The sequence below is a fragment of the Musa acuminata genome, chromosome BXJ1-8 (assembly GCF_036884655.1).
Source record: "Musa acuminata AAA Group cultivar baxijiao chromosome BXJ1-8, Cavendish_Baxijiao_AAA, whole genome shotgun sequence".
Classification (NCBI taxonomy): Eukaryota; Viridiplantae; Streptophyta; class Magnoliopsida; order Zingiberales; family Musaceae; genus Musa; species Musa acuminata.
Window position 1 is genome coordinate 1,052,985 of NC_088334.1, and position 16,631 is coordinate 1,069,615.

At 47.9% G+C, this 16,631-nt stretch overlaps 1 protein-coding gene across 2 annotated transcripts; it reads left to right on the forward strand.

The window, feature by feature from the left end:
* Nucleotides 1-452: 452 nt before the first annotated feature.
* On the forward strand, nucleotides 453-15,613 carry LOC135680501 (uncharacterized). Of its 2 annotated transcripts, none has more exons than XM_065194456.1 (5): nucleotides 453-1,306; nucleotides 2,829-3,055; nucleotides 3,830-3,910; nucleotides 4,230-4,583; nucleotides 15,327-15,613. In XM_065194456.1, exons 1-5 carry the CDS (start codon nucleotides 1,141-1,143, stop codon nucleotides 15,426-15,428), a joined length of 930 nt encoding a protein of 309 aa, XP_065050528.1. In that variant the 5' UTR covers nucleotides 453-1,140; the 3' UTR covers nucleotides 15,429-15,613. The 2 variants fall into 2 exon arrangements, with proteins under 2 accessions (XP_065050528.1, XP_065050527.1); XM_065194455.1 differs by having other exon boundaries at nucleotides 15,437-15,613.
* Nucleotides 15,614-16,631: the final 1,018 nt, after the last annotated feature.

Sequence of the window (16,631 nt, forward strand, 5' to 3'; positions counted from 1 at the left end):
ACTTGAGGCAACAAAAAGGTTTCTTGTTGGTGTTCTATCTTTTCAATACTAATCAGGAAGTTCCATCAGATCTGAGGTAAGATCTGGAATTTGTAATGCAATCCTGCAGAATTCTTCACTGTGATGACATTTTGCTCCATAATCAAGAATATTTTTTTAAATCAATTGGTTTGTGCTAGATAAGTCCAATCTTTTATGTGCGACCTAAATCTTTTGGAATGACTTGAGAATCTGATCCATTTTAATCAGTGTGTATTTCTGTTCATAAACATCCTAATGAGGAATGTAATTCAATCTAGTGTTCTTTTTGTCATGGCATTGCGATCTCAAGAACACTTGGATATCATGAAGCTGTTCCGTAGTCTCATTTTGGATTTCATGAAGTTGAGTATAATTCTTTGTTTTTTCTGTTTATCCAAGTGTTTCACCTTACCCTTTTTGTTGCTTTGCAGCATGGGCTGGGAAGGAGGCAACTGTAATCCTATGACCTTGTGATGAACTTAATATCTGGAAACCCAAATTACTTTTCTATTTAGATTTTGGCAAGTCAATAATTACCAATCCATGAAGCTCCTGTCTACCATGTTATTAAAAATATTAGCATGTGAGATGGTATATGCATAGCACTATTTCTCTGTTCAAATGCAAGATTATGTGACATCCACCTCTCCAAGAAAAATATATGTGATCAGCCTTCGTTTTTTTATTGTGTTACTTCACAATTAAAGTCTCAATTTTATGATGTAAATTAGATCAGAGTTTCTTTTAATGGGTTTCAAATCCATTGCTTTAAGTTAAATCATTTGATCTTGTTCAGCTGATGTCCCATTTCACCCCCCAAAAACTAAGATTTTCTTGAACCAATGAGAGTTTATTCCGAACTTTTTTCTGTAATTAAAATGATTGACAATTCATGCGGCCCGGCCCAAGATTACAGATGAGGCCCATCATACGGTTCAAGTTTACCACAGGGAGAAGAAGAGAGGTGGAGGCGGGACCGCCTTATCTGATGGATTGCAACGCCCGCCATTTGTTCGTCTTCTGGCTTCTACGGCGGCCAAGGAATTGAATCGAGCGAGCGACAGATCATCAAAGGACGCTCTCCTCCCCACAATGTGCTGACCGACCCAAGTACGCCGAATGCCGCTGCCGATGCCTTCCGCCGCGCTCTCCTCCGCCCTCTCCCCGCCTCCATCTCCCGGTGGCCCGCTCGGCCGCCGCCCTCTCCTCCTCTCAACGACGTCGGCTACGACTTCGAGCTCCTCCTCTCGTCCGCGAGCTCGTTGCCGCCTTCTCCGCGCTCGAGGTATCCAACCCTTCTCGTCCCTCTGTGCTTTGATCGTTGTTTTGATCGTTTTGTCTACACGCCGCGACTCTATACGACGTACAAATCCCGGACTTGTGGGGATTGTCCATTGCCAGTTCCTCATTAAAACTATTTCCCAATTTGATTTTGCCCCGTCATTTCACTACGATGTGATTCAAATTTCACTCGGGGTAGATCGAGCGTGTGGAGAACGTCGATCGGTTCTTTATGTAGACTCGATTTAAACTGAGCTTGGCCGTGTCGACCGCATGTTTGATGTTTGATGAAATGGTTTTCTTGGTGTTGGTCCAGTCAAGCCTGGGTTACGCAGTAGAAATTTGATTCCAATGGAATAAGTCTTGGACTAGATCCCATCTTCAATTAATCTGACCGGAACTTTACATTTATCCTTTTGTAAGATGGTGTTTGGTGTCGTCCAATGCTTAGCACCTGATCTTGGTGTGGTTGTTGAATGGAGAGCAACTTCTCTTCACTGTCATCTTTGGAGGGCACCTGATTTTTCTTCCCCACAACTCTGCTCTCCCTGTCGATGCCATCGCGCCCCGCACTCCTTGCCGACACTTCCCTCGCGCTCCCTACCGATGCCGGCATCGATCGCTACCCCACGCTCTCTATCAATGCCGATGCTCCCCCCTCGCACTCGCTGCCGCCTCCACAATGTCCCCCAAGAGGTATAATCCATTTGCAAAGGGATGATATAGAAATATTAAATTTTTTTAAAATGGAGTTATAAATAGAGAAGAAGAGGAGGAGGAGGAGGAAGAAAAAGGAGGAAGAAGAAGGGGAGGAGGAGGTGGAAGAAGGAGAAGAAGAGGGTATTTAAGTTCATCTATAAGGAGTTGTTTAGAAATATAAAAAAAAATTAAAATTAGGTTATAAATAGTAAAGAGGGGATTGCAAGTAGTAATCTCCTTAATTATTTCTGTTACTTGAACTCTCATCATCCAAATCACAAATAGTTGATAGGAGTACGTTTAAACAATATAGACATTATTTTTGTTACTCGAACCCTCATCATCCAAATCACAGAAGGGTAATCTTAATATAGGTACCAAAGCTTGCCATTCATAGTAAGAAAATTATTTGTATGAAATTGTAGGATGGGAATAAGTGAATCATCCTCATTCTGATCCTGATCAAAATTTTCCAAGGTAAAATTGGTCGAATACCATCCAACTAGACTAGATCAGGCCAGTGCACCATGTGTCTGGTTTAAACTTGTCATCCTTACCAAGCAATGAGAGGACACGGAAAGGTCAAACGACTTGTTATGCATTTGCTGCATATAGATATGCATATGTATCTATGTACATAGGCCTTTGTTATTGCACAAACTTGCATATGTATCTGAATGTGCGTGCATGTATATGCATGGAGCTACATATGGCAATACTTCCTGAAATGAGAAACTTTTGCTTTATGCTTGATGCTTCTTGGCTTGTTGTTTCTTTATCTATAGTTTCTTCTGAGATTTCTAACAAGTTGATCTATAATCATACAGTCGTGGATGGGTCTAAAGAAACTGAGACATCTTTGTACTTTGCAAATGAAAGATCTGAATCTGACAAGCTAGTTGATAGCATGGACTTTGGCGAACTCTGCAATGAATTTGAATGCATTAGTAGCCCTCAGGTGGAATCAACAGCAAGACAACTCGCTCGGGATATACTAGAGATGCGAGAAGGAAATCGTGCCCTAGGATCTTATTCAGTTTCTGTCAAATATAAGGTAATTATTCTGGATAACCTATTCTAAATAATGAATAGTTATGAGATTAATCTGTTCTGGTTACCTGGAGAGCTTTCAAAAATTATATATTTTTTGTTTGTCTGGATTACATTGTATAATTTGGAGAAACCATCAGAATTCTCTTTCAAATTTTTAGTGACAAGAAGTGGTAAAGAAAGTTTTTTTCTTTTCTCATGTTCCAAAACTGTTTAATAATGACATCTTGATGCCTTTAATTAATGATTATTTTAATCCTACAAAAATTAGTTCTTCCACCTGTGTAGATGTCTTCAGTGAGGTGGATGTTTTTTCCCCTAGTGGCTTAACATCATGGTTCATGTTTCTATCTTGTGGCTTTTCCATGATTTAACTGTTTTAGTTTTCTTTTTGCTTCAAATATGTGTGTTTAATTTTCCGAAATGATAACCATAACATTTACCTTTGGTATGAATTGCCTAATTTTCATCATCAAGTGTAGAATCCTTCGCTTGCTTGATTATTTGGAACTAATAAGCATTGTGATTCAGTGATCATAAAGAAATTTATTGGTTATCTAAATCAAGGTTGTGATCTAGTTCAGACCCTGCTTTGATCTTTGTTCCGCAGAGAAGATTAATAAATTAAGTCCACTTGCCTAACTATGAGCAGTGTTATTTATAAGCAGAAAATTGTTATATGATTGTGAAACTTGTCCTGGATGTTTGTTGTTTTTCACCAAAAAATCTATTCATTTCCATGCCTAGGTATCATGGTGTAGACTTCATGTTGATGCAGGATCCAGTTAGGAGCTTCGTTGGGCGTGAAAAATACAAAAGACCTCTTTGGGCAACTGATGCACTGGAAAATCCATCAGTGGTAAGACTTTGTACTGCTATTATCTCTTTATAATTTTGATGGTTTGCACCATTATCTTTTACTTTATTTTAATCTAGAATCCAGAGCCCATTGGTCAGGGATGCCTGAATCTATAATTCTTTGAGCTGTCTTAGTTCAAATTATTCCCCATCTGCTTAGTAGCTTATCGAGAAAAAATTGCAGTGTCAATAAAACTGTGTTACTGCTGTGGGTGTCAGTTTCAGTTGTTGTTACTAATAAGCACAAATTTCATATTTTTGTGAGCAGAATGGCAGTTGAGATGCATCTATTGAGCTTTTAACTGTGATGCATGTCTCAGACGGTGCAGGAAATGGTAATGTTATCAACTAGTGTACTGAGCATAAAGTGGACACTGAAAGGGAAACCTAAAAACCCTGCAATTGCAAGCATAGGAGGAGACCTACAAGTTGGAGTGGACTCCCGCTTCACCTTAAACCAGATAAGTGGCCAAGTTATTGAACATGAAGAGTCATGGGATTTGTCTCAATCATCTCCTGTTGCTCAGTGGTATTTCTGGATTTCCAGGAGATTGTTCTCCGTTGTTGAATCTGTCAAAGATACTGTTGATGCTGCTAAGAATACAGCAACACGCTTGTCAACCCAAAAAGAGGACTTGGAGATCTACCCTGACCCTTCTGGTGATCCTACAAAGGTAATCTTTTCTGCATATTTCCATTAAAGTTCCCTGAACATGTATCTTCTTGTTTTGGCAAGCATGGAAAAAATGTCTCATTCAACACATGCACATGTAACAGTAGTTTAGCATAAGAATGTATGTTATGATAACTGCAGAAGTTGGTTGCGACTGATGCTTGAGTATATATGTATATATATATTTTAAGACTAAGTATGAGCTTTTTTTTTTTTAAAAGCAAAAAATTTATTGAAGTTAGAACTTAGAAGAACACAGCTAGAGAACTGGACAATCTACAAGCATCGTCCTCTTTACAGAAAAATGGAGAGCCAAGAGGTTCTCCCAAAAGAGCAAGCTCTAGGTATATAGGTAAAACATGAAATCTGCATAGTGTTCATCAAAAGCTTGACATCAGCAATGATACCACCGAGAAACCAAGGAGTTTCCCGAGGGCACATGCCTGAAAACTAAAAATGAAGATTTGACTGGGCAGTTGCAAAATCTGACCTTATTTCTATTAAGTCAAAGGGATCATATGTCATAGGAGATGGCAGAAAGGATCTGGGTGATCTTGGCTTTGCTAAAACCTTCCTCTTCTCTAAGTCAAGTACTCATAGACCAGGAGCCAAAGAACTTAAAGCGAAGCCTAAGTTTGCTTTGAGGTAGGTTCCAAAAAGTAGTAGCAACAAGGCATTCGAGAAACATATGAAAGGAAGAATCAACGTGCAGCTTACAAACAAAGCAAGCTTCTAACTAATGGTGGAGTAGGTGTGCAAACAAATCAGATGTTAGGAGGTGATTTTAGGAAGTTTCCAATGGAACTGTTTAACCTTTGGTGAAATAGAAAGCTGTCATATCACCTTCCAGCCTTGTCAGCCCTCATCTCCAGAGTTTGATTTGATATACTGATAGGCACCGCTGGTAGAAAGAGAGGCCAAGGGATTGGATTACCAGATCCACTTATCATTATCGGGAAATATGAATTCTAAAAATTCTTTCAATTAGGGAAGGATGAAAGAGCTGCTCAAGAATAGAAGCATTTCAAAAGTTAGCAATCAGCAATCAGAAACTTTACAAAAATTGGAGTACTCCCCCACATTAAACAGTATAGGCCAGTGACTAATAAGGGTGTTGTCAATCCAAGGGTTGTTCCAAATATCGGTGTTGACACCATTACCAATCAGCTTCCTAAAGCCTCTTCTAATGCTCCTGGTAAGGTGGTTGATGTTACGCGTGGATTGAGAGAGATTCATTGAGGCAAGGTCAATCCAAGGGTGAAGTTCCCCCATATTTGGTTCTAAGAATGTGAACGCGAAGAGTATATGAATTGTTAAGGATTGACAATATTCGCTTGGCACAAATGGACTTGTTGACCGTTAGTAGGTCACGAAGGCCAAGACCCCCACAATCCTTAGGTTTAGAAATGGTGTCCCAACTAATAAGTTTCATACGTGAGGAAGGGTTTGAGTTCAAAAAAAAATTCCAAGCAATGTGAGTCATATGATTAAGGATGGAATCAGAGATATTACAATTGAAAATAAGGTGGGTCTAGATAGAATTTATAAGTATCATCTTCCTAGCCTAGAAAATAAGACCCTTATACTATCCTTGGACCTGAGAAAGGGCTTTATCAACCATGACGTTTTGAAAGCTTAAGGGAAGGTAGCCAAGGGAAAGATATGAGCCAAGGTATTTTATGGGCTAGTGCCTTTCCCTTATGCCCAGCGAGTTGCAACCAAGTGTCTGGAGGTAGGTAACACATTCTTGGAGAAGTAGATGTTGGATTTGTGGAAGTTGACTCTTAAGGTTGGTAAGCTTTTGGAAGATACCGAGGGCCTTAAGGACATTGGAACAAGATTTTGGATTGGCATGGAAAGCAATAAGAAGGTTATCGGCAAACATTAAATGCAATATGTTCACCCCCTTTAGATTGAAAGGGATAATCTGCTTTTGAGCACCAAATAAAGATATTAAGGAGGAGAGGATATGTTGAGCAAGAATAAATAGGTAGGGGGAAAGGGGATTCCCTTGTCTAATGCCTGTGCTGGAACTAACCAATTAGAAACAGGTCCGTTAATTAAACATGAGAAGGTGGGTGAGGAGATCCAAGCACGAGGATCCATTTGGTGTAAACTAGAGGAAGTGCATATGGTGAAGAGCTTAAAGGATCGCATCCCAAGAGAGAGAGTCAAATGTCTTTTCAATATCAAGTTTCAGGAGGACATGGGGAGACTTGCCTTTCGATTTAGAAAGAGTGTGGACAAGTTCATTAGCAATAAGAATATTGTCATGAATAGTTCTGCCCTGAACAAAAACTGATTGCTCTGAACTGATAAGATTTTGGAGGAAGGGTTTGATCCGGTTTGCTAACATTTTGGATAGGAGATTGCAGACCACATTGCAAAGAGCAATGGGTCTAAAGTCCTTAACCCCAGGAGGGTTATCTTTTTTAGGAATAAAGATAAGTAGTGTTTTCCCCAACTCAAGGGGAGACAATAGTTGGAAGAGTGAAAAGCAGAGAATGACCATAGAATGGAGGTCTTGAGTTTAAACTAGAAATGTCGAGAAGATTCAATATTGAATCCATTGGGACCTAGGCTCTTCCCAAGGCCCATTTGGAACAGGACAGTCTCAATTTCCTAGAGAGAAAAGGCTCGGTAAAGGCTAGAGGAGGATGAGACTGGAAATTGAGGAAGGGTTGGGCACAAGGATCAATCAATGGGATTGTTGGGGGGGTAGAGGCCCAAAGAGAAGAGTATCCCCGGGCAAAGGAGGAGATAATCTCCCCAAGATTATTGGTGGATGTGTCATCCTCCTTAGTGAGAAGAGTAATTTGGTTTCTTTTGTGTCTGAAGGAAGCCATTTTATAGAAAAACTTAGCATTCTTATCACCTTGCTTAAGCCATTGAACTTTAGTGAAGTTGACGATTAAGGATCATAAGTTTATTGTGGAGGGATGGAATTGGCTAAGTTCCAAATCAGAGAGGGATTCACAAGAATTCTTTAGTTCCAGATCAGCTAGCTCCCTCATGGTTTGCTTAATAGAGTCCTTCAGCTTGTCGTTGTTGGCTCTTTTCCAGTTTGTGAGGGAAAGGCTAAGGGAGGAGAGGTACTAGTGGAGACCCAACATGGGATTAAGGAGACAGGATCTGGAGAAGAGTTGAGAACAAGATCATTGATTTCATCATTCAAGCCAAAAGTTTTCAAACCTAAAGATCGGACGAGGTCTAAAGGTGACAACCTGATGTCCAGCCTTGAATAAAATGGGGGAGTGGTCAGAGAGGACCTTGGGGGGGTGGGAAATAGAACACTGAATAAACAAAGAAATCCAACTTTCATTAGCCAAAGCATAATCTAAGTGAGCATCAATTTTATCTCTACCAAAATGGCTATTGCACCATGTAAAACGATTGCCAACAAATCCCAAGTCCAACAAACAGGTTCAAAAAAGGAAGTACTTCAAATCCAAAACAGAATGAGATAGAGTGAATTGACAACCACCAAGCTTGTCCTCCAGAGAGGCAGTGAAATTTAAATCTCTGCACAGAAACCATAGAATCTCAGACAATATACTAATGGACAGAAACTCATTCCATAAAGCCTTGCGCAAAGAGGGAAAATTACTTGCATAAATGACTAAGAGAAGCCAAGGGGGCATTCTTTTGTATTGTAAAACTAAATTGACAGCTTGAGGGTTTCTACTCATGGTTTCTATCCACTAAGGTGGCTTTGAGCTTGTCCGATATCCACAGCATCATAATGCTGCTAGATTTGCTGGCTTTGGCTTTCCCATTTGTCGGATAAAAGCCCTGAAACCATCCTCCTGCAGATGAGTTTCTAAAAGGATTAAATAGTTCAAGTGATAATTGTGAATAAAATTAAAGATGCCATGGGTTTTAAATCTCAAGTGGAATTTAAATGGCTGAGAGAAGCCAAGCGGGCATATTTTCATATTGTAAAAATGGAAAGAAATTACTTGCATAATGGGATTATCCACACAAGTTTGTGTAGAATCAAAGGCAATTGCCCTCTCCAACTATTTCTTTTTTTTTTCTTTTTATTGTTTGAGGGAAAGCAAGAAATGCTTTAGACTTCCCTGAAGGGGGTGCCTCCGAACTTTGCTGGATGGTTGGATGGCTCAGTGATGACAAACCATTCTACCCCTAGATCACCCTCCAAAAGATCACCATCCAACAAAGCTCCATCTGCTATCTTCTGAAATGCAGCGGTAATCTTGTCCACCAGAGCTTCAATAGGGGAAGTGGAGTTGGATGTGAGGGGCTACCTTAAGGAGGTTTCGATAGCATGGGGCTGAACCTTGATCTGGAAGTTGTTGTCAATCAAGAGGGAAGGTGATGGGGGGGACATTGTATCTATTGAATCCAGAGGGGTGAATGGATTGGAAAGAGGAATAGGGTTCGGGGGAAGTAGGAAAAGCGATTAGGGTCCTAACGAGAACCAAAGAAACTTCTATTAGTCCAACACCCTGACCATGTGGCATGCTCAGGGGCCGCAAGGGTTGGCAACATAAATTGCCAGCCTGGAACCCAACAGGTGCTTGGCTCACCAACAGAGTGGGACTTGAGGGAAATATGAACTTGGAGTTGCAACATATAGAGATTTATAATCCAGTATATCGAGAATATGTAGTTTATCATATTTAGGAGAGAAAGCAAGTGTAAAGTGTTATAAGAGTTCTATTACTATGTTTCAAATTGGGCAAAAAAAAAGCAACAAGCTATTTATGTTGCATTTGATCAGCATGTCTAGTCATAAAGAACACAGCATAGTTTGTCACTGGCTTCAAGGGTTTGAGAAAAGTAGCCTTAAAGTATACTTCTTTCCAGGCCTTATATTGGTGGAATCATCTTTCACTAGTATGGAAATGTTAGTTCTGTTAACCTGTGATGATATATCCCCATAAATTATTGTAACTTATTTAACTTTATAATAAAAATTAGTAATTGATAGTGAAAGCTAAAGGCCTTAACTCTGACCTGCAGAGTTATCAGCTTCCTGAACTGCAGACATACAACTATGTAATAGGTCTAAGAAACCCAACACAAGCATAAGTTAGATGTCTCATGGGATTCCTCAGAGAAAGAAAAAAAGTAGCAAGAGAGAGAGAGAACGAAAGATTGCCACTTAGAAAACTTGTTGGTAAGAACATCAGGATTGAAACTTCAAAGTAGTATTAAGCTAAATGTCACTTAATCATCTGTAATCTTTGCTCACATTATAACTGGTCCAGTCATCTATTTGACATTTTCATTTGATGCCCCCTGTTATGGTAAGTAACTTTTTTAGCCGTGGCCTCGGGGGCCGTCGCGGCTTGGTTCAGGTCCGGATGACGGGGATCTTCCTGGGGACGCTCCTCGGGGTCTCCCGGCGGCCGAGCTCGGTGGTTCGGGTCGGGAGGTCGGGTCGGTGGATCGGGTCGGTAGGTCGGGTCGGGAAGAAGCTCCGCCGCAGCGTCGGGAAGAGGCGACACCGTCTCGCACCTGCACACAGGTCGGGCCGGGAGTTCGGCCCGACCCCTCCGACGATCAAGTTAGCGAAAGATGTGGGGGGGGGGGTTTAGGAGGAGAAGAAACCTCCGTGTGGTGTGTTGAGTGTGTCCTCTCTCTCTTTGCCAAGGGCTCGGGGGTATTTATAGAGGAGGTTTGATGTTACCTGATGTAGCTGTCTGCAGGGCAGGACTGTACCTTTGGTTGCGTGGGAGGCCGAGCTGCTGCAGGGTATGGCGAGCCTCGGGCAGTGTGTTGCTCAGGGGGATGGCGTGTCACACTGCCATTTTTGTCCATATCATATGCCCCCCCCGAAAGGAGCTATGCGTCGGTTTTTGCATGCAGGGAGTCCGATGCATGGCTTCTTACTTCAAGTCGGCTGTTCCTGCGGATCCGAGGGGCATGACGCAGACGGGTCGGTCGCGCGAACGCGTCTCGAGCAGCACGAGGCCGAGGTGCGCAATTCAGTCAAGAAGTCCAGCAGAGTTGTACTCGGGAGAAATGGAGCTGATGAGGGCCGAGGAGCACTGCGCAGGCGAGCTGGGTGGCGTAAAGCCGAAGATCCGAGGAGCACGACGCAGGCGGGCAGGCCGCGCAGGCGTGGTCTCGGGTGGCGTAAAGCCAAAGAGCCGAGGAGCACGACGCAGGCGGGCAGGCCGCGCAGGCGTGGTCTCGGGTGGCGTAAAGCCGAAGAGCCGAGGAGCACGGCGCAGGCGGGCAGGCCGCGCAGGCGTGGTCTCGGGTGGCGTAAAGCCGGAGAGCCGAGGAGCACGACGCAGGCGGGCAGGCCGCGCAGGCGTGGTCTCGGGTGGCGTAAAGCCGAAGAGCCGAGGAGCACGACGCAGGCGGGCAGGCCGCGCTGGCGTGGTCTCGGGTGGCGTAAAGCCGAAGAGCCGAGGAGCACGGCGCAGGCGGGCAGGCCGCGCTGGCGTGGTCTCGGGTGGCGTAAAGTCGAAGAGCCGAGGAGCACGGCGCAGGCAGGCAGGCCGCGCAGGCGTGGTCTCGGGTGGCGTAAAGCCGGAGAGCCGAGGAGCACGACGCAGGCGGGCAGGCCGCGCAGGCGTGGTCTCGGGTGGCGTAAAGCCGGAGAGCCGAGGAGCACGACGCAGGCGGGCAGGCCGCGCAGGCGTGGTCTCGGGTGGCGTAAAGCCGAAGAGCCGAGGAGCCGAGGAGCACGACGCAGGCGGGCAGGCCGTGCTGGCGTGGTCTCGGGTGGCGTAAAGCCGAAGAGCCGAGGAGCACGGCGCAGGCCGCGCAGGCGTGGTCTCGGGTGGCGTAAAGCCGAAGAGCCGAGGAGCACGACGCAGGCGGGCAGGCCGCGCTGGCGTGGTCTCGGGTGGCGTAAAGCCGGAGAGCCGAGGAGCACGACGCAGGCAGGCAGGCCGCGCAGGCGTGGTCTCGGGTGGCGTAAAGCCGAAGAGCCGAGGAGCACGACGCAGGCGGGCAGGCCGCGCTGGCGTAAAGCCGAAGAGCCGAGGAGCACGACGTAGGCGGGCAGGCCGCGTAGGGCGTGGTCTCGGGTGTTGTGTGACCGAGGTTGTGGCCTCCGGCGTTACACGACCGAGGAGGTGGGCTCGGCAAGCATGGAGTCGAGGCATTCGGCGCAGGCAGGCTGCGACCGAGGGGTGTAACCCAGGTGGGTATGGTCGAGGAGTTCGGCGCGGGCCGGCTGACCGCACAGGCGAGTCTCGGGGTTTATGGAGCCGAGGGGCACGACGCAGGCGTACTGGCGGCACTGCCCTGTCTCGGAAACATGGAGCCAAGGAGCACGGCGCAGGCGAGTTGGTCGCGCAGGTGTGTCTCGGGGATGATGAAAGCGAGGAGCACGACGCAGGCGGGCAGGCCGCGCAGGTGTGGTCTCGGTCATCACGTTGCCGAGGAGCACGACGCAAGCGAGCAGGCCGCGCAGGCGTGGTCGCGAGGGCCATGCGGCCGAGTAGCACGAGCAGGCGGGCAGGACGCGAGGAAGCGGTCTCGGGCACCATACGGCCGAGGAACACGTCGGAGGCGGGTAGGGCGCGCCGAGGTAGATCTCGGCAGTGTGTGTCCGAGGTGTTCGGTGCAGGCAGGCTGCGTCCGAGGGGCATAACCCAGGTGGGCATGCCGCCTTGAGATAGACTCGGCAGTGAATACAGCCGAGGAGCTCGGCGCAGGCAGGCTGCGACCGAGCGGGTGCTGCTCAGGCGGGCAGGCCGCGCTGGGGTGGGCTCGGCGCAGGCAGGCTGCGCAGGGGGCCGAGGTAGCGTAGTGCTTGCTGCGCATGAGGCCGAGTGGCCGAGGCAGCGAGGCTGCGTGCTGGCTGCGCACGAGGCCGAGTGGCCGAGGCAGCGTGCTGGCTGCGCATGAGGCCGAGTGGCCGAGGCAGCGAGGCAGCGTGTTTGTTGCGCATGAGGCCGAGTGGCCGAGGCTGCGAGGCTGCTCGCTGGCTGCGAACGAGGCCGAGGGGCCGAGGTAGTGAGGCTACGTGCTGGCTGCGTACGGGGCCGAGTGGCCGAGGCAGCGAGGCAGTGTGTTGGCTGCACATGAGGCCGAGTGGCCGAGGCAGCGAGGCTGCGTGCTGGCTGCGCATGAGGCCGAGTGGCCGAGGCAGCGAGGCAGCGTGTTGGCTGCGCATGAGGCCGAGTGGCCGAGGCAGCGAGGCTGCGTGCTAGCCGCGCACGAGGCCGAGTGGCCGAGGCAGCGAGGCTGCTTGCTGGCTGCGAACGAGGCCGAGGGGCCGAGGCAGCGAGGCAGCGTGTTGGCTGCGCATGAGGCCGAGTGGCCGAGGCTGCGAGGCTGCGTGTTGGCTGCACAGGAGGCTGAGTGGCCGAGGCAGCGAGGCTGCGTGCTGGCTGCGCACGAGGCCGAGTGGCCGAGGCAGCAAGGCAGCGTGTTGGCTGCGCATGAGGCCGAGTGGCCGAGGCAGCGTGCTGGCTGCGCATGAGCCAAGTCTCTCAGGCGACGCCATATCTCTCCTTATGCATGCTGTGGCCGAGGAGCTACTTGTGCATGCATAGAGGAAGTCTCGGGCAAGCCATGGCCGAGGAGGTCTCGGGTAGGCTGTGGCCGAGGAGCTCTCGGGCATGCTATGGCCGAGGAGCTACTTAGGCCGCGTAGAGGAAGTCTCGGGCAAGCCGTGGCCGAGGAGGTCTCGGGTAGGCTGTGGCCGAGGAGCTCTCGGGCATGCCATGGCCGAGGAGGTCTCGGGTAGGCTGTGGCCGAGGTGTTCGGCGCGGGCAGGCTGGTCGCGCGCGTGGGACCGAGGGGTCGAGGCGCTTGTGGCCGAGGCAGCGAGGCAGCATGTTGGCTGCGCATGAGGCCGAGTGGCCGAGGCAGTGAAGCAGCAAGGCAGCGTGTTTGCCGCGCATGAGGCCGAGTGGCCGAGCCAGCGAGGCTGCGTGTTGGTTGCGCATGAGGCCGCGTCTCTCAAGCGACGCCATATCTCTCCTTATGCATGCTGTGGCCGAGGAGCTACTTGTGCATGCATAGAGGAAGTCTCGGGCAAGCCATGGCCGAGGAGGTCTCGGGTAGGCTGTGGCCGAGGAGCTCTCGGGCATGCTATGGCCGAGGAGCTACTTAGGCCGCGTAGAGGAAGTCTCGGGCAAGCTGTGGCCGAGGAGGTCTCGGGTAGGCTGTGGCCGAGGAGCTCTCGGGCATGCCATGGCCGAGGAGGTCTCGGGTAGGTTGTGGCCGAGGTGTTCGGCGCGGGCAGGCTGGTCGCGCGCGTGGGACCGAGGAGCCGAGGCGCGCGGGATGGCCGCGCGCGTGGGGCCGAGTGGCCGAGACGCTCGGCGCGGTCGGGCTGGCCGCGCGCATGAGACGCGGGCGGTTTGGCCGCGCGCGTGGGACACGGGCGGTTTGGCCGCGCGTGAGGCGCGCGGGTTGGCCGCGCGTGGGACCGAGGGGCCCACGAGAGGTCGAGGCGCGCGGGCTGGTCGCGCGCGTGGGACCGAGGGGCCGAGGCGCGCGGGCTGGCCGCGCGCGTGGGGCCGAGTGGCCGAGACGCGCGGGCTGGCCGCGCGCGTGGGGCCGAGGGGCCGAGGCGCGTGGGGCCGAGGGGCCGAGGCGCGCGGGGCCGAGAAGCCGAGACCGATCCCAAAAGTCGCTGCTGCTGGTGCAGGTCGGCTGCAGTGGAGCAACCAAGGAGAAATCTAACGTACCGTCATTTCGGGCCCTCCTTCTAGCGCCATTCTGTTATGGTAAGTAACTTTTTTAGCCGTGGCCTCGGGGGCCGTCGCGGCTTGGTTCAGGTCCGGATGACGGGGATCTTCCTGGGGACGCTCCTCGGGGTCTCCCGGCGGCCGAGCTCGGTGGTTCGGGTCGGGAGGTCGGGTCGGTGGATCGGGTCGGTAGGTCGGGTCGGGAAGAAGCTCCGCCGCAGCGTCGGGAAGAGGCGACACCGTCTCGCACCTGCACACAGGTCGGGCCGAGAGTTCGGCCCGACCCCTCCGACGATCAAGTTAGCGAAAGATGTGGGGGGAGGGTTTAGGAGGAGAAGAAACCTCCGTGTGGTGTGTTGAGTGTGTCCTCTCTCTCTTTGCCAAGGGCTCGGGGGTATTTATAGAGGAGGTTTGATGTTACCTGATGTAGCTGTCTGCAGGGCAGGACTGTACCTTTGGTTGCGTGGGAGGCCGAGCTGCTTCAGGGTATGGCGAGCCTCGGGCAGTGTGTTGCTCAGGGGGATGGCGTGTCACACTGCCATTTTTGTCCATATCACCCCCCATGATGCTTTTGTGGATTGCCATTTTGATTTGGGTTGACCCAACCTTTATATGCAAGACTTCAGAGCTTCTCCCTCATTAACTTGTATTTCCTCATCCCTTAACTTATAGTTTTTGATGTTCCCTCTTAGAGGAACCCTCCATGGCCTCCATTATTTTGTAGGTGTGTCTCTGTTCCGCTTTTGATTCACCTGACACAATCCATTGGCAATCACCTTAACACTACAAGTAATTTTGGTAGATATTTCTTGCTCATATCATTGTCCTACATAGTATAACTACTATCAACTTCTTGTGAACATGGAAGGTATGCAAGAGTGCATTCACTGTGAGGCCATTTGTTCTACGTACGTCTTGCTCATATCATTGTCTTACATTATTATCTCACATATCAAAGAATAATTAGTTAAAAGTATATCGGTTGCAAGTACTCTTGCATTAAGGTGATGCGATAGCTGATCGAGCCCATTGACATGTAATGTACATTGAAAATGTTAAAATTTACTACTTAGATTCATTAATCATGAAACTGACATGTTATTTACTTGGTTTAGTTCTTTCAAAGGGATGATGACTTGCAGAGAGATGCTTATCAGATTGCACTCTTCTTGGCCGTAATATATCTTGTTGTACAGTTTCTGAGGACGACTCTTTAAATGTGCAGTTGACTTCGGAACCTCACGAAAATTTTTCAAAGTCAAAATCCAAAAAAATATATATGTCCAAATTCCAATCATGTATGTATCTTCAACCTTCTATTGTATTATAGATGATGATCATGTTTTCTAATTTCTATACGAGAGAAGGACATGTCAATATATCCTTCGAAGAGTTCATCAGAGGATCACAATGTATGGATGGATCTATTCTTGCAGGGTATAATTGTATAGAATCGTTTTAACACTTTTTTTCACGACATGATCAAAGCTCGGTGCGATATTTCGCATGCGAGGATAACACTATATGGTTGCTGACGAAAGAATTGTCTGCACGGCAAATGTGACAAGTACCAGTTATAATAGACTGAAAGCCAACGTGTACTTAATATCATGTGGAAAGAGGAAGAGAGAATCCACATCCACATTTTAGCTGCAATCCTAAACACGACATGCCCCATTATGAAGGTGGAGTAAGCAACAAAATTAGTAAATAATAAAGATAAATAATAAATAAGAGAACATATCGGATGTATAGTGGTTTAGTCGTTGTGACTTACGTCAACTCCTGATTCCTTCTCTGTCGAGGTTACTGGTATTCACTAACGGTCTTCTTTCAATGGGTGAAGACTAATTACTCTTTTACAACTCTTTGTCCTTTTCGTTCATGAAAAAACTTTTACAAGTCACTCACTCCTTTAAACAGAAATCTAAACTTAGAATAAGAGGAGAACTCTCAAAAGATTATAACAGTATTTTCTTATATCACTTGTTCACTTTTCATATTTTGTCAAGCAGAAAAATATAGAGTATTTATAGGCTCCAAATGACTTCAAAAATAGAGTCAAAAATGTCTTATCCCAAATTTCTGAAGTATCGATGGTACCACCGCCTGCTCCCCTAACAACCGACGATATCATTGCTTACTCCCTTGATAACTGGTGATACTACCGCCAATCTGAGCGGTACGATCACTTGACAAAGCCTCGGAGATTGAGCTATGGTGATACCATCGCCTGACAGCATTAATTGTCGACGGTATCATTATCTAGTCTGGACAATACCACCGCCCAGACAAATTCTGGGAGGTCGAGCCTCAAGCGATTCCAGTGGTGCTATCACTTAACGTGGCTCCAAATCACTAAATAGGTCAAACAATAGGCCCAATTCAATCCTAATTAAGGCCCAATTGGCTCCTATTTG